This window comes from Canis aureus, chromosome 1, assembly GCF_053574225.1.
Source record: "Canis aureus isolate CA01 chromosome 1, VMU_Caureus_v.1.0, whole genome shotgun sequence".
NCBI lineage: Eukaryota > Metazoa > Chordata > Mammalia > Carnivora > Canidae > Canis > Canis aureus.
This window is the reverse complement of record NC_135611.1, coordinates 20,453,564-20,479,297: the sequence shown is the minus strand read 5'-3', so window position 1 is coordinate 20,479,297 and position 25,734 is coordinate 20,453,564. Positions and strand designations below refer to the sequence as shown.

The following is a 25,734-nucleotide window of genomic DNA, read 5'->3' as shown; positions in this document are numbered from 1 at the left end:
CAGGGGGAAAAAGCTCAACTTTTAAACTAAGAGAGGAAGATGTAGTATCCATCACAGGCGAACTGTAAATACACGTAACAGATGTGACCAGGGCTGTTCCTGAGTATAGATCATTTTAGTGGCCCAACTCTAAAGCTACTTTTTAAAAAGATGCCAAAGCTTGTATGTTTACCTTTTGCTCATAAAAGACTCAAAGGTAATCAAATAAACTATATTTTTGTTATAATAGAAAACTAATCCTTGTTCATCAATAAATTATAGACTGTAGGTGCATTTTTTTTTCTTTTTGTGACTTTGCCACCTTACTTTTTAATGAGAATAATTTTCCAATCATCCAGGCATGTGTATGCTTTTCGTTTGTTTTAAGATCAATGATATAACGGATATTAAATCCCTTTGTATAAGTTACCATATAGGTTACAACTATTTCTTAAAAATAATTCCAGAGCCCACCAATTCATTCTGTTAAGGTCATCGAAGCTCTGAACCATCATGGCTGAATTGTTTTACTGCTCTCTGCTGAACACCTGCAAACATCAAACAAAAACTGCTGGTCCTTTCCTGGGTTGACAAAAGCCTTTCATGTGAAAAATGCTCCCTGGGAATGTCAGGCTGTAGCTCAGGTTACATTCCATTCTCCCTAGCAGCCTCACCATTTCTTAAGGTGGTAGGAAAAACCATGTTTGCAAAATGAAAGATTAAAGGGAATATGGCCACACTTTATTTTCATTCCCACATTGCAAATCACGATGGAGCATCCTCTATTAATCGATTCAAAAGCTACTGGGAACTTTAAGCATGAAATATCACCATGCCTCACTTTGAAGAAATGTGGCTGGTTTTGCAACTATGAACAGTTTACTGACTTACAGTTTGGATCTTTTTTTTCCCTAGACCTAAGTTTCAAAGCTACCCATGGAAGGGCCATCTGAGCCCACTCAAGACAGTGCATATTAACCTCAAGTAAATTTAGAAAATTATTTCTCTGTCCCAAGTTTCCTAGTCCATCCTTCCAGTTAAAGGGCAAAATGCAGTCTTCCTGATTTTTCTATTTGATATTCTTTAAAAAGAGATTTATCTTTGTTGTAGAGTGGAAATATAAGCCATTTTTTTCACTAATAGCCCTGTGTTCAAATATGTCTTGAATAGATGAGAAAAACCAACACTACAATCTGTACTCCATATATTATAGTCACCATCATACTGCATGGGATGAATACCCTGCATTTTCAATCCAGCTGCCAGAACAAAATAGCCACTACACCTTTTCACCTTTACAAGTGAACATTTGGGCCTGAAAACCACAACCATGGTACAATGTCACTTAAAGTTCGACACCTTAAAAGTAATCACAGCATCTTCATTAGAAATATCAGAACACATCTTACTAAGGATGAAGACTCTTCCCAGATTATGCCTGTGTGGATGTGCATGTATGTGTTTGTGTATGTGTCTGTGTATATATATATTTGTCTTAAGAACTGTGTAAGTTCAATATATAATCACTTACTAAAATGCATTAATACATATTCATACTTATCCAGCCTGTACTCTCTGTAAACACTTAAACATCATAGCAAGAACTTTATTTAAATGTGAACACAGAAAAGGGACCAGATGCACAGTTGTCTTTTTAAATGTAACACAATTTCATGCTTCTAAATCACTTTACTTTATTAAACCATACCTAAACTGATACACTTAAGTTATTCCAAATGTGTCAGTTTTCACAGAAAGTGCAGAAAAGAGTTTTTTGCACTTTGAAAGCAGTCTATCTCTGGGCCTTTCTGACATAATCTACTTTTAGATTTAAGCTGAATACACATTTTCTTAAGTAAAATCATGAAGAAAATTACTGTCAAAGGCAAAGTTAGTTACTGTTTTGATACAGTCTAACATGAAAAATTAATTTGTCCACAAGAGATACTTGTACTGATCTTTACTTCAAAGTTGTATAGAGAGTACACCACCAAAATTTGGAAAACATGATACCAAGACAACAAAAAAATGTTCAGTCTCTAAATGGAAAATACAACAGGGTCCAGGGCAGTAAAACACAAATATATGATCAATAGTACTTTTAATCAGAGTAGACCTCAAAACTTAAAAGATAAAATAGAACTGTAGGGGTTATCTTATATCCTCTAATATTATAAATCAAATTACAGAGCTATAACTTTGCCTTATGGGGACCAGAAGGAGGGGGAAGTAACTTATTTGGAAATGAGCAACTTTCAAAAGGCACTAATTTTTTAGAAGCATGCCAATTACACAAATCACAAAGGTGAACAGATTTCTTTCTTTCCAGAGCATCAAATGAAAATTGAGAGATGTGAAATTATATTCAGTAGTTAACAGAAAGTTCCACAGGCATCTCACAGCTTAAAGATGTCAACATTTACCAGTCTGACTTAAGAATGGTACTCTGTCTAATGTACTGTTATTTACCACTGCCAGAACTCCTAAATACTGCAGCTGCTTAAAAAGCATAAATGAATTTAAGCCTTAAATCTAAAAGATAGCAGGCCACCATGCATGCCTCCTTCCTGTATGAAATTCACTGGACCAATATAAATAAATAAACAAACAAACAAATAAATAACCATTTTAAGTGAATATCAGATTTTCAGTTTTCACTTTAATAAGAGACCTTCAGGGAGCCCCCTATTAAAACTCCTCCTTGGATGCCAGATAATCATTGCGCACAGATTCCTTTGTGAATAGCGCTAACATCTTTTTTAAGCATCACCCAAAGACCTTTCACTTACAACACATAAAAGTCCTTCCAAATCTGCAACTTTACATATAGTAGAAATCCACTGCACAAGGAAATGCTTAGGGGGAAAAAAATAGCTAAGGCACCAAAACGAATATTTTAAAGATGAATTAATTCATATTTTGCTCTCAGATTAGCAAGAGGCTCTCCATTTACAGCTATGGCTTACTATGCAGCATTCATCTGCAAAATCAAGTGCTCACTTCTCTAAAAGGGTTAATTATACATAGTATCTAATAATTAATATTACTTACAAGGGATTTTTTTCCCTTTTTTTGAAAGTCAGATTTTTCCGTCTATTTTCAAATAGGGAAATAAATTCATTTTCCCCATGTCAACACTGGCCTTATCTTCATGTGTTAGATTACAACTGTATTAGAAAATTGCTTTTAAATTAAGTAATGGAATTCTGAGACAGTTTCCTTGCTTGATAAAAAAAAAAAAAAAGGCCTAATTTTAATTTTGCAAAAGATAACATTCTGTGTAAGTTATACCACCGATGGCTAATGAAATAACCATATCATTACAGGCTAAAATTTCAATGACTTTTTCAGAACACTTCAACGGAGCCAAAAATATACAATGAGTGAATAAACAGCTAAGAACATTTAACTACATGCTAAGAAAAGAATTTACATACTTGAGCCAGTGAAATGTCCACTCGCCAAAGAAGTTGGTCCATTTTTCCCACTGCTCACAGGAGGTGAAAACATCTAAAAGAAACAAAGAAACATTACTGTCAAAAAGAAGACCTCTGTGCCTTCAGAGTTCATCAAAGATCTTTCATACTCTTACCAAAACAGCTTTAGAGTTTATGCTAAGGGTTCATTTTGGTAAAATACATCAGCATCCAACTAAAACGAGCATAACATTAGCAGTCACCCCCCTCACCCCCCACTTCCACTCTGTTCTTTTTCCTCAGGTCCATCAGATTGCCAGAACCAGGCAGCACTGCTACACTTCAAACAAACACAGTCCCCATAATGTTATCAAGATTCAGGTCTGGAGGGCAGCGGCCTCTCTAGAAAACACTAGTTTTTACAAAGGAGAAGAAAAAGTTGTTTGTTTTATATTGAAAACCTTGGCCAGAAACGTGGCAATGTCCATTTCCATCCCGCATAGGATTTGCCTGTCATATGTGAACCCAAATAAATACAAAAGTGCCACCTGCACTAAATTCTCATTTCGTCTCTAACATGAGAGCAATTTGTAGCAAGACTCTCTCACTCTCACTCTCTCTCTCTCTCTCTCACTCTCACTCTCTCTCTCACTCTCTCTCTCTCTCTCTCTCCAGCATTTATTTCGACCCTAATTGGTTTCCCTCTTCTTCGACGTATCTAGTGGATAATGCGCACCTTCCCTGAGTCAGAGCCTGCAAAAAGCAAAGGAACGAATGGAGAAAGTGCAGCAAGCAGAAAGGGGGCTACAGAGCTGCCTAGGGCTACGTTTCCTGGCAAAACTTCCGAAAGCCATTTCTCCAGGAGAGGGTCCAGCAGAGCAGCAGCGCAGCAGCAGCAGCAGCAGCAGCAGCAGCGGAGGCGGCGGCGGCGGCGGCGGCGGCGGCAACGGCGGCGGCGGCGGCGGCGGCGGCGGCGGCGGCAGCGGCGGCGGCGGCGGCGGCGGCGGCAGCAGCAGCAGCAGCAGCACCAGCAGCGGCAGCATGAAAGAGCCCCACTTAGAAGGCGGTTTGGATTTTTACTCGTGCGTTTTGTGGATCCTTTTTATTTTGCTTTGCAAATGCATCTTACACCAAACTCCTCTGGCATTAAAAAGGAATCACCTCCCCTGACAGGTCTGGGATTCGGTTTGGGAAAGGGGCAAAGGGATGGAGCGGGGTCCCCCACAGCCCTCAAACTCCACAAGTGTGTCAAGTTTGGTTTAGTGCTGATCGCACGACTGCGAGATCTACCCAAACGGTCCATAAAGGAGTCGAGAGCACGTACGATGCTCAGCACACGTATCCGAGTTCTCAGGTTCCTGGGAAAAGAGGTAACTAAGAGGACGCCAGGTCCTGCGAAACCCAAAGCATCATCATCGATTTAAAACTTTAAGACACAACTGGGTCCCCTATTTTCTCTTTTCCATTTCCAGAAAAAAAAATAAATCATAATAATAATAAAAGGAGTAGTGCGCAACGGGTTAGTACTCTCACGTTCAGATTAAGGCCAAGTTTTAGGGTTGTCTGTTTGTCCTTTCATTTGGAGTGAGATTCCATTATTTTGGGGGTCCGGTGGGTAGGGAATTCAAGGGCAAAGTAATTACACTCTGGGAGAGGAAGAAAAAAAAAAAAAAAGCCTGAATCGTCCATCACACCCAAAAATTGTAGTTAAAAACTTATCAAAAAGACCTTCATGTTTGCCAAGGATTCAGCCAATTAAAAATTATTCCTGTCCTTTAGATCACTACTGGTTTCTAGCTGAAGTGTTTGGGTTTTTTTGGTTTGGTTTTTTTTTTTTTTTTTTTCACAGCTGTTGTTAGTTTCCACCGTTCTTTCTTACCGCACTGAAATCCAGTAAATCACTCAGCTCTTTGTCCGTCCCTAAGGCAGCCATTCGCTGTTGGTGATGCATTTTAGCAAAATCACACAAACCTAGAAACATGGAAATAACCGCAATCAGAAAATCCAGTCCCAATCCTTGGAGAAAACACAATCGGATTTTTGGAGACTGGGGGGGTGGGGGGTGGGGATGTGGGGGCGGGCGGGATTAAGGTGGTGAGGAGGGAGGGATGGGAGAGTTTGGTTCTTTTTTTTTTTTTTTTGGTTTTTTTTTTTTTTAAGATGGAATAGGCAGCAATAGCAAAAAAAAAAAAAAAAAGCGATCTTGATATTGTATTTCCAAAGAGACGATCAAAACTGGTAACATCTATCTACTCTAAAACCAAATCCGGGAAGGAAAAAAAAAAGAAAAAAAAAAAAAAAGAAGAAAGCCGCTCTTCAGCGCATCATTTTATGCAACAGGAGGTAGAGCGAGAAATGAATGGATCACAGAGAAAAGAGAAACTACTCGGAACGATCCGGTCTCAACTTTCCCCCCCGCCCCCCGCCCCCCGCACACACTCGCACACTCGCACCCACGCGCGCACACTCACACGCACCACTCCCCCCCTGCATCTCAAAGTAGCTACAAAGAAATTAAAGAGGAGCGTCTCCGGAGCGAACACACGTCCAAAGGGGGAGGGGGGGGACAGGGTCGGCGAGGGAGGGAGGGAAGGAGGGAGGGGGGGTGGGGAGCAGAGTGGAGGGTCGGATCCTGGGAATTGTCCAGCACCCTAATTCGTGAAAGAAAAGGGTTGTAAAAATTAAAGTCAGGCCCTCGGCAAAGTCCGCGGTCCCTCCGAGCGGCCCGGCGGGGGTGGGGGGGTGCAGAGAGGAGGGGTGCAGGGGGTGCAGCGAGGAGGGGTGCAAAGAGGAGGGGTGCAAGGGGGTGCAAGGAGGAGGGGTGCAAAGGGGAGGGGTGCAAGGGGTGCAAAGGGGAGGGGTGCAAGGGGGTGCAGAGGGGAGGGGTGCAGGGGGGGTGCAGAGGGGAGGGGGAAGGGGTGTCTGAGCTGGGAGCCGCGCGCGGAGCCGCCGAGCCCCAGCCCCGCGCCGCCCGGCGCCCCCGCCCGCCGGCCCCCGGCGCCGCTACCTACCGGCCGCGCGCGCGAAGGGGCTCCCGGTGCTCCGCCGGCGCCCGGGCGGCGTTCATGTCTGGCCCCCGCCGGCACCGCCACCTCCCGCGCCCGCGCCCGCGCCCGCTCCTTCCCCGCCGCCGCCGCCGCCGCCGCCGCCGCCGCCGCCACGGATCCGCAGACGCGCAGCCAAGATCCCTGACTCTTAACACCAACTCTCTTCTCCGGGGAGGGGAGGGGACGGGGGAGGGGGGAGGGGGAGACACGCCGAGGCGCCCGGAATTGCAAGTTCAGCAAAGAAATGGGGGGGGGGCTCCGGCGGGGAGACGCGGCTCGGGCGGGCCGGGCGGGCTGGGATGCACACCCCCCCCCCCGCGGAAAAAAAGCAAATCCACACCTCCCCCCCCCCCCACCTCGCAAAAAAAAAAAAAAAAAAATACAAACGAAAATTCATCGAGCACCTCATTTTCCCTCAGATCGTCAGTTACAATCTGAAGCCTGAACAGTTCAGTTTTTGCCCGTTTTCATCCATCGGAGGCACTTTGAAATTTATTCGAGTTTACATCCCCTCACTTCTTCCTTCCTCCGACTCCCGTTCCCTCTCACTCACACATCCACACACAGCAAAGCAAGTTTATACTAGGCTGCAAATACACGTGATGCAAAAAGACTTTGCCAAGAGGAACAATATTTTTCTTTTCCATATATAAACCAAGCCACATTTCGCTGGGGAGATTTTCCTTTCGGTAGTTTTGCATTTTGGGGAGGGAGGGGGGCCGAAACCTAAATTGCATACTTTCTTGCCCCTCCCTTTTAAGTCACAGATTAGTAGAGCTGCAAACTTCGCCAAAAAAAAAAAAAGAAAAAAGAAAAAAAGAAAAAGAAAAAAAAAAGGCAATTTTTGAGGGTGGATGTTGTTTTGTTTTTACACTTGAGTTCCTAGCCACGCTAAGTCCCCGCTCGCCAGCACTCTAAGTTTTGAATTCAACATTTACCATTACAGGCCTTGCATGCTCTTAAAACATACTTTTTCACATCACTTTTTAGGATTAAAATTAAGCTTCGTAATTCTATCGCTTCGTAATAACAAGCGTGCTTTACCCAGGATATGCAACATTTCGCTATTTTAACGTGTGTTAAAATACACATTCCAGAAACCCTGTTACTGCTAGATGTGCAAGTACATACACAAAATGCATGCACACACTTTTTTCCCATTGGCAAATTATTTAATAGGTTGTTCCTTTTGTTTTAATAAAACATCGGGATCGACATTTTTAAAAATCAAATTCAATTACAAACAGTTTACTCTGACAGCAAATTGTAACGTTACCTTAAATGGCCACAAATATGCTCACAATATTCCAAGGAAAGTGACTTTAAAAAGAAAGACAAAAAATCTTCTGCAAGTACTTAGTATCTCACATGTGTATCCCCCAAAAAAGTATTTTAACTGGTACTCAGTTCTGCTCCAGGGATATCCACAGAATACAAGATTATGCACCTGGCTCTGGTTTTTGCATTTTCCACCATCAAACTGCAACAAAATCCCCTCCCCCAAAAAAGAAACCATTAAAAAAAAAAAAAATTCCAACAACTTTTTCTTATTGTTTCTAAAAAAAAAAAATATATCAATACAGGATAGTTAGAATCTTTCCTCAAACAAATCTTGTTGGTGGCTTTTTTTTTTTCTTCTCCTCTTATAAAGTCTTAAACTTGTTCCAAGTTTAGAGGTGTCTCATCATCATCATCCTCCTCCTCCTCCTCATCATCACCATTGACTCCCCCGTGGAGTCACATTGATAATAATAGGTTTCCCTGAAAGATACATTGTAATCCATTCACATCCGGGCACTGCGGGCTTATAAAGAGAAGGCGCTGCGGCCGCGGCTGCTCCTCCAGACAATGACTGGGGAGGGGCGGGGCGGGAGCGGGCGGCCATAGAGTCGTAAACACGGCGCCTAGAGCGGCGCCCAAGATGGCCGCGCGCAGGGCCCCGCCTCCTCCGGGAGCGGCGGGCGGCGGGGAGAGGAGCGCGGCCGCGCGCGGGGCGGGCGCGGGGGCTCGGGGGCTCGGGGGCTCGGGGGCGGCCGCGGGCCCGGGCTCCTGCGCGCCTCTCCCGGCTCCCTTTCCTTGGTCTTCGCCCCCCCCTTAATTTTCCCCTCCGAAGGGTAGTTTCTGAATAAATTAAGGCATTGCACGCCGCGGAGCCCGGGGGGGTGGGCAGCCGCAGGGAGCCGGGCTGCGCGCGTGGGAGGCGGCGGCCGGGGGGCCCCCGGGACCCTGCGGGCCAGAGCTCCGGGCCGCGCCGCCTGCCCCCGAGGCCGTCCTGCACCGGGAGCCCGCTCGGCTCGGCCTGGCCTGCGGCTGCGGCTGCGGCTGCGGAGCATCGTCACCTGGTCCTCGAGCCCTGCAGGCCCCCTGCTCTGCAACACCTTCGTGACCTGGGGAGGGAGGGAGCGGGGCCGCCACGGAGACCTGCGTGACCTGGGAGGAGGGAGCGGGGCCCCCACGGAAGACCTTGGTGACCTAGGGATGGACGGGGCCCCCACGGAGGACCTTCGTGACCTGGGAGGAGGGAGCGGGGCCATCGTGATCTGGGGGAGGGAGCGGGGCCTCCACGGAGACCTTCATACCTGGGAGGAGGGAACGGGGCCACCACGGAAGACTTTGGTGACCCAAAGGGAGGGAGCCGGGCCACCACAGAAGACCTTCCTGACCTGGGGGGATGGAACAGGCCCCCACGGAAGACCTTCATGACCTGGGAGGAGGGAATAGGGCCACCACGGAGGACCTTCGTGACTTGGGAGGAGGGAACGGGGCCTCCACAGAGACCTTCCTGACCTGAGGGATGGAGCGGGCCACCACGGAAGACTTTGGCCACCCAAAGGGAAGGAGCGAGGCCACCACAGAAGACCTTCCTGACCTGGGAGGAGGGAGCCGGGCCACCATGGAAGACCTTGGTGACCTGGAGATGAACGGGGCCACCACACAGAAGACCTCTGCCCTGGTCTTCTCCAGTCACTCGCTGCCCTGGCCACATCGGTCCGAAGGGCTCAGGTGGAGGAGAGCTCCCAAGGGACAAAAGCGAGTGATGAGGATGAGGATGGGTTGTCCTCACACCCCGGGTTTGCCATGAGCCAAGCAGTGTCCTGCGAAGCTCGGGCATATTGGCGGCTCTGACCCTAGGAACGACCTCCAGGGTACTCTGGGTATTTTGATAGAACATATTTTATATTCAGAGACTCAGAAGCACAAAGTGTTGAGTAGCTTGAGCCAGGGCACTTCGGTAAGTGACACAAAGTCGCCTGAAATCACACAACTTTATTAAGCGATAGAAGCCACCTTTGAAGCCAGGCAGGGCGGACCAGAGTGGACGTCCCCCCCATTCCTGTACCCCTGGCAGCCGAGCGCCTCACCTCCATTCTCTGTTGCAGTTCTGTGGCATAACAGTTTGGAGCAATTTTCAAGATCTTTAATTCCTGTATAAGTGTTTAGAAAACAGGAATGAGGGCATTTATGGGTTGTTTCCTGTATATTCCCACATTGGGAAGGTGCCTGGCTTCTATCCCCAGGCCATGTGCTCATCTTAAAACAAATTTTACCTGTAGACGCCACTTCACGCGGCATTATCACACGCGTTATTTGTGATGCTCAGAGGAGGCCTCTACAGGGCTGTGCTGAGATGATGTCATGAAAAGTTCACAAACATTTGTTTAGGAGAAATAATCCACTGGTGCTACCTCTAATCAGCTCTGTGACCTAAGGCTTGAGGTCAACGTCTTCCTATAAAATACGGAGGCTAGGTTAGGTAATCCCTTAAAATTCTTTCTCATTTGTGGTCAGATTGTAAGAGTCTCCCTCTTGATTTCCAAGCGGAATAAATGGTCTGGAAACAAATTATCGAATCAGGTCTGAGACTTAAATGCACACAACTGATTTGCTAGCATTTTTTTTTTTTTTAGATTGATTGATCTTGATTGATTGATTTTAGAGAGAGCCCGGGGAGAAGCAGAGGAGGAACAGAGGGAGAGAGAGAATCTCCAACAGACTCCCTGCTGAATGCAGAGCCTGACTTGGGACTCGATCTCACAACCCTGAGATCATGACCTGAACCAAAATCAAGACTTGGACACTTAATGGACTGAGCCGCCCAGGTTAACAGCACCTGATAGTCAGAAAGCCATGCAACCACCCTTCCTATCCTAAATTCGGGGACAAATGTGAATTGCTTTTGTTTTTGTTTTGTTCTGTTTTCCCTGAACTACCAGAAGAATAGGCCTATCTACCAAGTTATAAAGATCAGAGACACGTGAGAAAGGAAGACTCAATAGAAATTTTGTGAAACTTGGATAAAAAGGTAAATGTAGCAGATGTGTTTTGAGGTGTCTGCTCCATCGACAGACTCCCTTCCTTAAAAACCTGTCCACAAATCCCGATAAAGAGGTAGAACTTGATGTGTCTATCACATGACTCCTTCCTGTCCGAGTCTCTGCAGCCCCAGCTGATTGGGTCACAGGAACTAAGAGAGGAAGAGATCGACAGGAGTCTATGGTGGGTGATAGATCTGACCAGTTGGCGTCAGCTGGCCAGGGCTGGTGCCAGGAAGCCACGCCATGTGAGCCATGGTTATGGGGAAACAAGAACCATGAGTAAGCAGAGGAAACTGCTCTTCAGATATGAAAGATCTTGGAAGTTCTGAGAAAAGCAGGCAATTTGAGTCCTAGGAAGAAATAAGGAGAGATGCTTTGCCAATTCTTATGAGGGCCCCCTTGCCTCCTGTCCATGAGAGAGCTGACTCCTGTAGTATTCCCCTTCCCGAGCTAACGTGAGTACTTTTCTGATCCTCACTACTAAAGAATTTAGAAAAAAAAAAAAAAAAAAAGATTCTTTAGATTTCAGCGTTTTGAAACAGTCCTTAACATTAAAAAAAATTTAGTGACCACTCTACTAGGGTATAAACACTGTTCCACTCCCACATGGTAGCAATTCTGTCCAATTAATTGTACCACGTACAGTCAGGACAGTACAACCAAATGTCATTCCCCTTTACCGTGTTGTAACCTTGAGCAAATTTCACATCTTTTCAGAAGTTAAAAAAAAAAAATTTAATTTGTCTTCAATACTTTACATGACTGGTTAAAATCAAATGAGATGGTAGAGATGAAAGTACTCTGAAAATGACAAATTCTTCTGAAATGTAAGGCATCATTATTGCGTAAACCAAATTGATGCCTAAAGATAACATTTAATTCATAGGAGTATGGAGGAGTGGCAAATATTGAAACCTAATGAGTCGCAGAAAAGAGCAGACATTGAAGGGGGCTTGGACCAAACCCTTGAGTTTAGTTCAAGATTTCAAGGTCACATCACTAATGAGTTACAGAGGCAGAAGCAGCCCTCCAGTAACTGAATGCCAGTCTAGAATGCCATACCATTCCTCTTCAAATTCCATCCAGTTGGATCTCCCCCAATCTTGCCCTTGTTAAAGCAGATAAAACCACACACAAACACACAAAATGACAGTTCCTTGAGGGTCTAATGAAATTCATCCAAAAACTCACCAAATAATTTTTGAGTGTCTACCTTGTGTCGGCATTTCTTCTTTTAGGCCGTGAGGCAAAAAAAAAAAAAAAAAAAAAAAAAAAAAGAAAGTAGGCAAAAATAATCAGAATAATATAAAAGTCACGGACCGGCTTGATTAAAAGGAAGAGTCACCGTGAGCAAGATTCAGCCTGTGGAAGATATGTGGAAAAGGAGGGCCATCCCAATATAATTTTAGGTTGATCTATAAAAGGGCACGACCATCAAGGACCTCAAACTGGAGCCCCATATAGACTGCAAGGCTGAGTCAGAAAAGCAGCAGGCAGGACAGAAGAGGAGGGATTAGTCAGTGCGTATGGAAGAAGTCCAGAGCTTCATGAGACACAGGCCCACATTCCCAGGGCCTCTTGCATTTGCTGGTCCCACGATTCTTTCTCCTGGTTGCTCACACAACTAGTTTCTTACCATCCTCCTGGCCTCAGCTTAAACATTACGTCTTCCTAGAGACCTTCCTAACCATTCAGTCTAAAGTAAGCACCCCTCTTCGTATTCTTGTCACTTTTACATCTTTAGTGGCACCCTTCTCAATTTTTGTTAATATATTTTTGATAATATAACTTTTGTTAATATATTTACTATTATATTGCCTGTCTTCGCCACCGGACGGCACACTCCATAATGCAGGTACCGCATGAATCGTGTTCACTCTATTTGCCCACACCTGGTGCCAAGCCTGGCACGTATGAAGTATTTGATAACTATTTATTAAATAAGTGGATCAAGAATCTGTCTTTATTCTTAAGATGCACATTTTAATACTGAAGAGTGCCACTTTCATGCTTTTTCAAATCAGCCTCTCCTTAAGGTCTCATTTTGGCTTGATTTCATCGAAGGCAAATGTTGCTGGTGATATTCAGTGTGATTTGAAACAGGCCACTGGCCCCTTGTCACCTCAATCCCCAAAGGATAACTGCCTTAATTTACCCAACCATGAAAACAATGTCTTCATTATTATGAATGCATCAAAAGCTGCTGTCATAGTATTGCTTCACTATCATAACATTTTATGGCTGAGGCTTGGGAATACAACAAATTTCCAGAAGTCACACAGCCGCTACATGGCAGGGCTAAGATTCAGACACAGGCGGACCATGCTTCTTTTCACAGTTTAGTGGCATGTGCCATGGCTTTAACAACCTTAACAAACCATATGGTCAACAAACCATAACAAACCTTCCTTTTTGGACCTCGGCATACTATAGAGTAGAATTTTGATTTTACCTATTTTTAGATGTTTTGAGTGTTTTGGAAAAGGAAAGGTTAAAAAAAAAAGATTCATTTTTAGTGTCCTTGGAGTTTTGTTAAAGAGGACTCAAAAGATTTAGTGCCAGCTTTCTGGAAGTTTTTCTTTTAATCATAAAACTGTTTTCTCTGCTATAGTTTGAATGTTCTATTTTAAGGGTTTTGTTATCTTTTGAAGGACGTACGGATTGGAAAAATAGGGCAGGAACAGAGTCCCAGAGGAGAAATGAAGTTGTGTATAGACCATTTGTCTACAACCTGGTGGTCTCATCCCTCCCTGGTGGTGCTGCAGGTCTGAAAGTTCAACCATATGCAGATCTCTTCTGCAGTTGGCCATGACCTCAAGGCATGGCACATGCCACTGAGCTATAAGCAGAAGCATGGTCTACCTGCGTCTGAGTCTCAGCTCTTCTACGTAATAACCATGTGATCTTGAGTAATTGGTTGTATCTCCAGGCTTCAGTTTCTTCCTCCATAACATGGGTTATTATGACAGATTAAATATCATAGTATTAGCAGATTGTAGTTGGCGCAGTGCTCTTTCAATGACTGTAACTTCACAATTATATACTCTTTAGTGCCAGTTTTCAAATTTCAGACCTCAACTCTTTAATGGTCAGGAAATAGATTTGCTGGTTTGGTTCAAAGTGAAATAGAAGAAAATAGACAATATCAACATACATTGCATGAATTAAGAGTTGTTTTAGAAAAGCCTATTTCAGGTATGCATATACAGCAGAGTATGATGTGCATATGAAGTTACTATAAAAAAATATTTAAAGCTGCCACTTTAGTAGACGGAAAGCATATCCTAGGATCATAATGGAAAAGAGAAATGAAAGCTGATCACCTCCTCATTCTTTTTCTTTGCTTCTCAAACTACATCTTATTTCAAAACCAATAACTACTTCCACCAAAGAAAAGGAGTTGAATGAAAAAGATAAATGGTTTTAAAAAATAAACGGTGTAGAAAGAGTACGAGGAATTTTAGAAAACAGCAAGAGAAACTTTCACCTATTCAAAAGTGCAATAAAACTGATTGAACTTAAATATACTTAGCTTGCGGTTTTTAAAATCCTTCAAAATCTGTACTCCTCTGGCTGCTCCCACTTACCTCTGTAACTTTATCTCAATGTCTTTCCCTAAAGGAAGTTTCATCTCGAGTCAACTAACCATACAGCACACCTTTATTAAGCAGTTTGTCTATGAAAAGCACCAGGGAAAATGCAGTGAGTAATTCAAGATGAAAAAACAGGACGCCTGACCTCCTAGCATCCCATCCTAGTGGGTAAGTCAGACACATAAATCACCCAAACTACAACACACTGAGCTGAGAGCCATCAAGACGTAAAATTGTGCTACAGGACTATATAGCCTAATGAGTAATTACCAGGTGTAGAAATCTAAAGACTTAGAAGAGACACGATTAGAGCTGGATCTGGAAAGAGAAGTGGTATTCCTATCATGGAGAGAGAGAAAGAAGCATGTTCTGGACTGAAGTGCTAAGTATGTCAACGGCTGTCCAGAGACTAAGGGTCTTCTTAGGGTTCATGAGTAGAACTAAGATATTAAAACTCAGTTGGCAAAACTGGGCCCATTAACCGTTATTCGTGATGCATGGAGCCAGTAGGATCATTCACATAGCAGCAGTGATCAGATATGCCTGAGACAATCATTTGGGAAACAGTATAGAGGATGATGAAGGTAAGAAGACAGCAGAGACCAGGTTAGAAAGCTACTGCACTTCTTTCAACCAGTGACTGTGAGAGTCTGAAGGAGAGCTATGCTATGGTTATGGGAAGTAGAGTAAATCATTCAAGAGATGTTGTACCTGGGCTATTATTAGTTATTTGGGTTGCAAAGCAGCATAAAAATCCAATCAAATCCATTACTGGTTTGAACAGTAACGGGCCTGCAATCCTAAAACGTCTAGCACCATCAATTGGGGCTTCAGCTTTATTTCTTCACATTTTTCTCAACTCAGCCCAACTTTCTATTTCAGGCTAACTCCCTCATGTTCCCCAAAAAGGCTACCATCAGAAAATGAAGTTATAAACTTTGTTGTTTGCTTTCAGAAAGGGATAGTTCCTTGTTCTCCCTAAGCTTTGATATTAAAGCCTCAGCTGGACTCTAAGTCTATCATCCTAGGAAGACACCTGCTTTTGACCCAAACCGTGTAATGTCGGGTTACATTCATCCCTAAATAATTATGTTGATAAGACTCAAACCAGTTAAAGACCACTCTTGGAGTTGAGGTGAGGTCAGTTGTACCCGACCCACGAGGCTTCTCTACTAGGAAGAAGAATAGATGGATATTGGGAGAAACAAGCACAAAGTTTACCAACCTTTCAGGACATCCGTGCCATCATGCATTTCTTCCCTTCGTTTCTCTTGCTTGAACTGGCCTCCCGCATGTACTTCCCATGAATAATTCCTACCTTTACATCAAATCCAGCTTACTTCTTGCTTCCCCTTTGAGGTCCGCTCTGACTTTTTGATCTTTCCCAACTTCCTCCTCTGAAACTGGCTCATTTACTTAAAACAAAAACTTTTTTTTTTTTTTTTTTTAATAGCAGTTTAGAGACGCCTAGGTGGCTCTCAGCAGTTGAGTGTCTACCTTTGGCTCAGGGCTTGATCCCAGTCCAGGGATCAAGTCTCCCATTGGGCTCCCTGTGAGAAGCCTGCTGCTCTCTCTACGTCTCTGCTTCTCTCTGTGTGTCTCAGGAATAAATAAATAAAAAGATTTTTTTTAAATTGCAGTATAACTTACACACAGTAAAAAATAAAAAATCTACAAAGATTGGTAAAATTTTTACATGCACGTATACCAGTGTAATCACACCTAGCTCAAGATATAAAACATTCTCTGCAAGCCAGAAGGCTACCACCTTCACCGTCACAGTCCTCACCCATGTCTGTGACTTGGATTGCCAGAAATTAGTTTTGCCTATTCTTTAACTGGGAATCATCTGGCATCTTTCCGTGTGCATCTAGCTTCTTTTGCTTATCATTACATCTGTAAGAGTCATCCATGCAGTTGTTTATAGGAGCAGGCTATTCTTTTTTATTGTTGTGTAGTATTCCACTGTAGTAATATACAACAATGTATCATTCAACATCCCCCAAATTCAGGCTTTCCAAATTTTGACTGCTACAAGTAAATCTACTTTTACAATTCTGTATATCTTTTGTTACTTATCCTGAGTACGTACCTAAGATATCCTATTATATACCTAGACTTGGGTAACAAGTAGGCACATTTTAGTTTCAGTAGACACTGCCAGACAGTCTTCCAAAGTGATTTGACCAATTTTTATTTGTACCAGCAGTGTATACGATGAACTCATTTACTTTTAAAATAAACTATTGTAATGTATTCAATTATGTGTTGGTATTGCATCATCAGTTAGACTCTAAGCCTCTAGAGGGCAGAGACTGTCTTAGAGTTCTTCATTGTTCCAGTGCCTGGTATTGTGTTCTGCAAGGCAGAATGAATGATTCCATCGATTTTCCATAAAACTCTAGCTTGACTTTTTAAAGTTATGTATTTGTTATTCTGTTATTAATTAATAATCAATACTGTAATTAATAATAATATGTTTTCCCTTTTCACTTTTGGGTGTATATATATATCCAAAGGAACTGGTAGCAGGATCTCAAAGAGATATTTGCACACTCATGCTCATCGCTGTATTGTTCAGGATAGCCAAGAGGTGGGAGCAACCTAAATATCCATCAGTGAATGAATGGATAAAGAAAATGTGATATATACATACAAAGTAATATTATTCGGCCTTTACAAAGAAGGAAATCCGGTCATATGCTACAACATGAATGATTCATAAGATATTATGCTAAGTAAAATAAGCCAGAGGGAGAAAAGACAAATATTGCATGATTATTATACATATATGAGGTATCTAAGGTAGTCAAATTCATAAAAACAGAAAGTAGAATGGTGATTGCCAGGGCTTGGGGGAGCAGTAAAGGGAGTCTTTCAATAAGCATAGAGTTTCAGTTTTCAGGATGATAATTTCTAGAGATCTGTTGTACAACAATGTGTATGTTATTTATTAACACTACCATATACTTAAAACCGGTTAAGACGGTATATTTTATGTCATGTGGTTTTTACTACAATAAAAACAATAATGTGTTTTCTTTTAATTTTATAATTTTAAAAATTACTTAGTTTTAAATCTTAAAGATCTAAAATTAAAAGAAAATACATTATTTTTCATTGTGGTAAAAACATATGAAATATAACAAAGTAAATATACTATAACACATACATGTATTCATAATAAAACATTCTAGTCATTATTTCTCTTGGGTTCAATTTTTCCCAGCAAACTTGGAGGATCTAAATTTTACTGATTTGATTCTTTAATCTATTTTTAGTTAGTGACAAATTTTATCATATGCTGTTTTACCCATTTACAGATTGCATTTAGACTATATAGTTCTACTAATAGGATTTGATAAAGATTAAATTTGTATATATTTCTTAGCTCACTTACAAGAAACTTCTGAGCAGATCTCCTTGGGTCTTCTAGTATTATACTACCGCAAACTCTACTCTCATTTCTTCCGTATCTTAGCTGCTTCTGTGGCTGCTTTCTCTTCCTATACATTGTTTGGGCTCTTTGTCTTTTTGCCTTAAAATCTACTGATGAGTTTCCAGATTGAAGTACACTACCCCACACTCCTTGTACATGGGATAATTTGTGGCTTCAACAAAGCTACCTGTTTGGATGTCCTCACTGATCATTCTTTTACCTCTGTGGGAAACCTAGGAGCATGCTGACTTCCATGATGCTTTGCAAACTTTCATGAAGATCACAATAATCCAAGTGAAATGTTAAAACTCATACTCTGGGGCTTCAATCCCAGAGGTTCTGATCAGCAAATCTGGGGACGGACAGGGACCCATGCTCCAATCCATGTATTAGAGCCAGCTCGCTCCAGCTTAGTAGACACCACTGTGCACATTCTTCCCAACTCCACATCGTGTGATGTCACACTGACAGCTTTGAAATCAACAAATGCTAAAAATCAGAACTCTTCCCCCCACCTCACTCCCCCTTCCCCCCAGTAAGCCAGATGTTAAATATTTACCAGCATGCCACCGAATGCATAATTTTGCAAGCAGTCAAATAGATGATGATTTTGTTAGTCCTGAGACCACACTTTGTGTTGCATGTGTGCAGGCGCACACACACACACACACACACACACGCACACATGTCCAGATTTCTGAAACCAATATGAAATAGTTGCATCTATTCTGCAACTTCTAGATTTCAAATGCATGGTAAGGTTCAAATCACTTTCTTTTAAGAGAGAGAGGAGAGAGAGCACTCATGCATGAGCAGCAAGGAGGGGCAGAGGGAGAGGGAGAGAATCTTTAAGCAGACTCCACGCTGCCCAACACAGAGTCCAATATGGGGCTCGATCTCACAACCCTGAGATCATGACCTGAGCTGAAATCAAAAGTCAGATCCTTAACTAACTGAGCCACCTAGGGACGCTGGTCAAACCATTTCTTGGGGTCAAAAACTCTTGATCTATCTACCTATCTTTCCATCAATCTATTCATCTACCTCTGATTATAGATTACATCTATACTTAATCTACATTCACATCTATACCTGCATCTATTTTGAAAAATCCAGTATTTACCACTTCCTCAGATTGTCCCCATACTGTAAGTAATTTTACTCTGTCAAAGGGATCCATTTTGCTTACAAAAATCAAGAGAGAGAACTGGCAAGCTAATCCACTCCTACTAGGATTTCTGTGAGTGCCCCAGGGTCACTACTGATAGCCAGTCCTATGCCATCTGACGCCATCATCTATAGCCACAGTGATACTTTAGCTGGTGGGATCCTCTCACAGATCACAATCTTGCCCTACATGTGGGCTCCAACAATATACACTTTTGCCCATATTCACATGTGTGACTTCTGGACCAAGGAAGCTGGTCCAAATGAGCTTCTTACCTTAGCCATATCTAGCAGAAGTGGCCATTCCCATGTATTCCTCGACTACAATATCTAGGTTTTGCCACCCGACCAGGCTTCTTTTCCCTTGGGGAACATTCCTCTCTGGAAGCCTTGTAGCATACCCTTCCCATTGGACCGCAGATGTGACAATTCTAACACTGCAGACAGAGGTGGGGGGAGTCTAACCATTTTATTCTGAAAAAGGAAGGAGCCAGTAAGATCTCTATCCCCTTAGAGGCCTCAATGAACCCCATTCAACTTGTTTTCCTCTTCCCAAGTGACCAACTATGCTTACCAAGTACCAACATTTGCTGGAACTTAAAAGAACCTTCTATTCTCTTGCCCTAGCCAACCAGGTTTCCTGGTCTTACATTCCATTACTGAGAAAAGTCAATTTGCTTCAGAGTGGCCGTCTGTGTCCACCTTCTGACCAAGAAGTGATCGTAAATTTCTCTCACTGAAAAAAAAAAAATAAAGTTCAAGTTCTTACTCACTATACAATCTATAACATACATATCTAGTCATCAGAGGTTTTTAAATATAAATGAGACAGTGCTAGAATTATTTGAATTCCTTTCCTTTTCTTTTTTCCCTTAATACATCATGCCATGTTTTACATCACTGTGCATAGGTTTGCCTGATTCACGTTAATGCCTGCATAATATAGGAAATATGTAGTACTAGCACACTTAATGTGTACCAAGCCCATCTTTAAATATATTTAGTTCTGAGGAACACGCTATATGAGGTAGGTACTGTGTAGACTCCATTTTATAGTTGTGTAAACTGAGGCACAGAGAAGTTCAGCAACTGGCTCATGATCCTAAAGTTAGTAGGATCTGGATGCCTATCCAGAGCCAGGATTGGAACCTAGGCTGTCTGGCACTGGCGTGCATGGCCTTAACGCTCTTGCCCCTCCAATCTTTGCCTGTATCACAGCTTTTTTAGTCATCGCTTTGCTAATCCTGTTCCAGGTTTTAATCTTTGTTGGCATCCCCTGCTGACTAGCACATTCTTGGATGCCTCTCCTGCCTCACAATGATGTGTATTTAGGGAATTAAAAAATAACTGTTATAGTAGCTTACCTCAAAATTAAAGTAATTATTAGATAGATGACTCTTCCTTTAAAAAATGTTTTGTATTCCAAAATCTCAATAAAAATTACTTTTGGGTTTTCACCAGCTTTGGCAAATCCACATTACATCCACGGGCCATTACCATCGATAATTGAGAACTCACACACGTGTTAATCAATCATTTATTCCTGCCTCCTATCTCTCCTGCATGGTTCTAGATGTTGCCTATATTAGTGTTAGTCTGGGGAAATAACGAAATTATATCACTGTTGTCCAAAAAATCCCAGATTCAATGAGTTAGTCAAAATTGGAAAAGTAGGTAGGAGTAGGCTGGAGTGGGGAGGAGGTGATGCTGAAAGACTTTCCTTTTTCACTGGCAACAATTTGATACTATGTAGCAACATTTCCTTGTCTACTAAAGGTGTACTTTCTACCCTTTCTCAGAAGCCCAGGAATAAGAAAAGCGAAAATGAGCACAATAGAAGATGTAACAGATGATGCTTCTCCATTCAATTCAACATGAAATTTTCCTCTTTGGGGATATCAGAAAAAAGACTGGGCTAAGAATAATGAAACTGAGTTCAGGGCAGCCCAGGTGGCTCAGTGGTTTAGCTCCAGCCTTTGGCCCAGGGCCTGACCCCAGGGTTCGGGGATGGAGTCCCACATTGGGCTCCCTGCATGGAGCCTGCTTCTCTCTCTGCCTGTGTCTCTGCCTCTCTCTCTCTCTCTCTCTCTCTCTCTCTCTCTCTGTCTCTCATGAATAAAGAAAATCTTTAAAAGAAAAAAAAACACAAAAAACTGAGTTCAGATCATACCAACTGTGTGACCTTAGGTAAGGTTTCTTAACCTTGGCACTATTCACATTTGGGCTGATTCTTTGATGTGAAGGGCCGTCCTGTGCACTGTAGGATATTTAGTAGCCCCCATGGCTTCTACCCATTGAGTCCCAGGAGCAACTCCCCTTCATATTCCCCTGAGTTGTGACAACCAAAAATGTCTCCAGACATTGCCAAATGTTCCTTAGGAAGCAAAGTCACTCGCTTCCTAGAGTGAGAACCACTGCTCTAGAAAAACCGCCAAATTTCTTAGAACTACAGTTTCTTCATCTTTAAAAATGAGGATCATTTTATTTACTTTACAGAGTTATTGTAAAGACCTAATATATTTACACAAAATTGTAAATTACAAATTGTTACTTAAATATTAAGTTGTTACTATTGTTATTTATTATTTAGTGAGCGCTGTTCTAGAGAGTGCTAGATCTGAAATATATTATTACAATTATCTTTAAATATATTATTATTTTTGAGATATATCATTGATATATTTGTCAATCTCAGAATATACGTCTGTGTGTATTTCTAAGACAGACTATTAAAACAGTTATAATAAATGGAGCAGGGAGGCAATAACTATTCATTATTGTCTATTAACTAATAGTGAACATTGCTCTATTTCATAATCATGGGGCTGCACCCCTGCTGCTGGTTAACCCATTTTCAAAAGACCTGCTGTCAGTCCTACAGGAAAATAGGTACCTAGAATGTAAAGTAGATACTCACCATCCCTACAGCCAGGAAAAAATAAAAGTCACAAAGAGTATATGTTATTCAGGAGGCCAAGAGATCATCTCCATTTGCAAAGCACAGCCTGGGAGATAATTCCTCCTAAGGAAAAAGTAATTTCTCTGATACCTGGTTTATATAGTCGTCTCCTTATCTGTGGGGGATATGGTCCAAGACCCCCAGTGGATGCATGAAACTGCAGATCGCACTGAGCCATATATATGCTATGTTTTCCTCTATACATACACACCTATGATAAAGTTTAATTTATAAACTAGACACAGCAAGAGATGAAACAACAGCAATAATAACATAGGACAGTTATAACCATATACTATAGGGACGCCTGGGTGGCTCAGTGGGTGAAGCATCTGACTCTGGACACCAGGTCAAGCCATCATCTCAGGGTCTGGGATTGAGCCCAAGGTGGAGCTCAGCGGGGGGCCTGCTGGAGATTCACCCCCTGCCCCCACTCTCGCTGATTCTTTGATGTGAAGGACCGTCCTGTGCACTGTAGGATATTTAGTAGCCCCCATGACCTTTACCCATCAAGTCCCATAGCTCCCTCTAAAATAAATATAATCTTTAAAAAACACACACAATATACTGTAATCAAAGTTACATAAAGGTAGTCTCTATCTTGCTCCCAAAATATCTGTTGTGTCCCCCTTCTTGGGACAGTATGACACGACAAAACGCTGAGGTGATAGAGGGTGTGTGTGAAGGAAGCCCACGCTGTGACACAGGTTACCATTCTGACGGTGTTCTGGAGCACGAGGGCCGGTGGAGGGGTGTGGGGGTCACCGACCATGGGGAGGCGAAGCCCTGATTAAGGGGGAACATGGTACCGCTGAACGGCCTTCTTACCCTGTGTCTCATTCAGCAGCTCGCATGGTCCTGATGTTCATGCCGTGAGTGCTAAGTCCTTGGAGCTCCCCAGTATGGGATGTCATGTCACTTGGAACCCAAAGCTTTGAAAGCTTGACACTTTGTGTCATTCTTCCCATGTCCATCTTTAGTGCATACAAAGCAACAGACCCTTTCAGGGAACGGGCACTGGGTGCCTCTTTCCTGAATGACCGGATGACTAGTGTGCTCAACAACAATAGCTTCCAAAAAGCAGGAGATACAAGACTGTACTCATAAATACCAGGAGAGGGTTTTAATTTCGCCACTTCATCAATTTATTTCAGCAGACTCTTCCCTTTTTCTGCCATGCTCTTAGCCCCACCCCAGAATTCTTGGAGAACTAGCTCTGATATGTGTCAAAGTCATACACTGGGGATGCCTTCATGGGGGTGGAGGCAAGTTCCTTCCTTTCCTCCTCTTCCTCTTTTTTCTTCCTCTGGTGTGGGCAGGATGGGCCTTGCTGGGCCTTCCTTTGGGAGGTTAAGGAAGGGTTAAGATAGGAGTGCTGGAGGCCTGCTTGGAGCTGGCCTGGGGCCAGCTTGTAAAACCAGAACAAAGAGGGTCTTTGCTTTCTGAGCATTGCCCGACCAGCATCGGCGGGGTAAAAGGGCCAGGGATTTGGGAAGGGGAGCAGAATGGCAGGGAATGTGGCAGGACATGGTCTCCTAAGGAAAAGAGTGAGGAAACCCCAGCGTTTCCAACAACCAGTAGATGAAAAAAACAACTTCTACAAAGGACCAGCAATGATGTCAGTTGTAGGGAGCCCCATTTTATCACCTTGGAAAGTAGAGTGGCATTAGAAGGTTGGGTGCCATTCTAATGTCTACCCCTTAGGACAGCCTACTATGTGCTGGGACCCCTCCAGCAGGAGTCATGGAATGGAGAGAAGTAGAAGTGGTGATGGCTGGTGAAGGCACAAAAGGCAGACCATCGAGGGAAGCAGACTGGCACAAGGTTGAGGACCCATCATGGCAGAAAAAAATGGAGATGCCATCCCTTTCTCACATTTTAACTAAGAAGTCGGGAACTTTCAGCTACACAGAACTTTCCACGTGAGAGCAGCTGGGATTTCAGGAAAGCGCACCTGCAGGGGCATTTGTCATGAAAGGGGGAGACGAAACTGGTAATCTTGACCCCACAACAAGGTGTGGAGGTTGGGCAGGGGGTGGTAGGAAGCTGGGATTAGCACAGCATGCGGCCAAGGCTGAAGGTCCACCACACCGGATCACCCAGGCATGGTGAGACTCTTGGAAAAACTGACTGAAGCAATGAACACGAACTAAGGGAGCTGCAGTCTTGGAGCTCGAATTTGGGGCATTGCTGTGCAAAGGAATCTGGTCCACCAGATGAAAAATTGCACCTGACGGTGTGAGCTGAGTTTTCGGTGGTGACATCGTGTGGTGGGGCACAAGTGAAAGGGCCGGTGGACTAATCAGATTGTCCAGGTCTCTATTCTGGAATGGGGAGGTACCCTGGCTCTTTAGACAGAGCAAGCTCCCTGGATGCTTTTTTTGGGGAAAGAAGTGGTCTCAAGTGGCAGAGATTGGAAATCTATCTAAATTGAACATATGGAGGTATGAATGATTAATTGGAAACATAAAGGAGATGGACTTGTATTAGTACTCCAAGCTGGTGGAGCAAATCATACCAGTGGCATATGCATTTCCCATGTGCTCACATATAGGTACACATGCAAACACACATAGTCTCACATACACACGTACCCCAAAACCTGACGAGGCACCTATCATTGCTTCTCACTTCACACATGAAGAAATAGGGGTGCAGAGGGTTAAATAACATACCCAAAGCCACAGAGCTGAGAACTGTGGTCGTGGCTGAAACTGAGGCTTGCGTTCCTAAACACATTGTGCCTTAACTTTGCTCTGCTATCTTTGAGGGCAATGGTTCTCAAAAAGTGGCTCCCAGACCAATTGTACACCGTCAGTTGAGCCCTTGTTAGAAATGCAGATCCTGGGGCCTCACCCCCACACCTCCTCATTGGAAACTCTGGGGTGGGGCCAGCAATATGTTTCATAAGCAATATTTTCTTTCTTTTTTTCTCACTGACTTTTTAATTTTATTATTTTATTTTCAGAGCAGCTAACATACAGTATCATATTAGTTTCAGGTATACAGGAAATATTTTCCTTTGTAGGATGATATTGTCACTCTAACACTTGGAGAATAAAGGCCTGAGATGCTTTTGGAAAATCTTCACTCCAAATAACAGATAATACCTATAACTTACACAAGGTAAATGTTTTCTAAGCAAAAAAAAAAAAAAAAATTCTAGGCTAGAAATGAACCAATAATCCAGGCTTGGTCCTGATTAAAATCACATTTATTCAAAGATGTTTGTTCTTTTAGTGGATAGATGACAATCGGAATACTAGATAATATTTATCTACTGTAACAATTATGTTAAATTAATTCATAATATTCATTCAATAACATTGTTTGCATATGCTATTGCTAGGGAAGTGCTACCTAATTTATTTCTCACACATCAAAATCCAGTAAATTGATATAATTATATTATTTTCTCTAGAAATGCTGATGGGGTCTGGTCTACATACCTCAGAGGGGAGGGGAATGAGAACAGTGGGTGACATCATGTGCCATATGTTCAGCAATATCTATAGCATTGTAGGTACAATAAGCAGAGGTGAGAGTATTTATGCTAAATTTCTTCATTGTTGGGAGATATAATGAATTTTAGATTCATATTTTATTCATTTTCCAAGTATCGAATTTTTTTTATATGCTCTTATTTTAAAAAAAATTACCGACACACTAGAATTTACTCTCATCTTCCAGGGAAACCTGTAAACCAATGGAAATATTTTTGACTGTCTGACAAAATGATAAAAATGTGTTATTCTCCAAGGTTAGCAGGTCAGGTGATCGCTTTAACTTGATGCAGAATTTTGCAATAAATTTTCCAA

At 42.7% G+C, this 25,734-nt stretch overlaps 1 protein-coding gene across 13 annotated transcripts in view; it reads right to left on the bottom strand.

Moving 5' to 3' along the window:
- The window catches only part of TCF4 (transcription factor 4), a 360,507-nt gene extending 352,662 nt beyond the window's left edge, over positions 1-7,845 (bottom strand). For 7 of the 13 annotated variants that reach the window (XM_077892051.1, XM_077892087.1, XM_077892080.1 and 4 more), the window contains exons 1-3: positions 6,407-6,519; positions 5,275-5,366; positions 3,417-3,489 (exon numbers count right to left, since the gene is read on the bottom strand). In XM_077892051.1, the coding sequence (XP_077748177.1) occupies positions 3,417-3,489; positions 5,275-5,346 (145 nt within the window). In that variant the 5' untranslated portion in view covers positions 5,347-5,366; positions 6,407-6,519. Of the gene's footprint in view, positions 1-3,416; positions 3,490-4,131; positions 4,272-5,274; positions 5,367-6,406; positions 6,520-6,846; positions 6,993-7,718 lie in introns of those variants that run through there. The other 6 variants (XM_077892071.1, XM_077892061.1, XM_077892125.1 and 3 more) reach the window with 6 other exon arrangements.
- Positions 7,846-25,734: the final 17,889 nt, after the last annotated feature.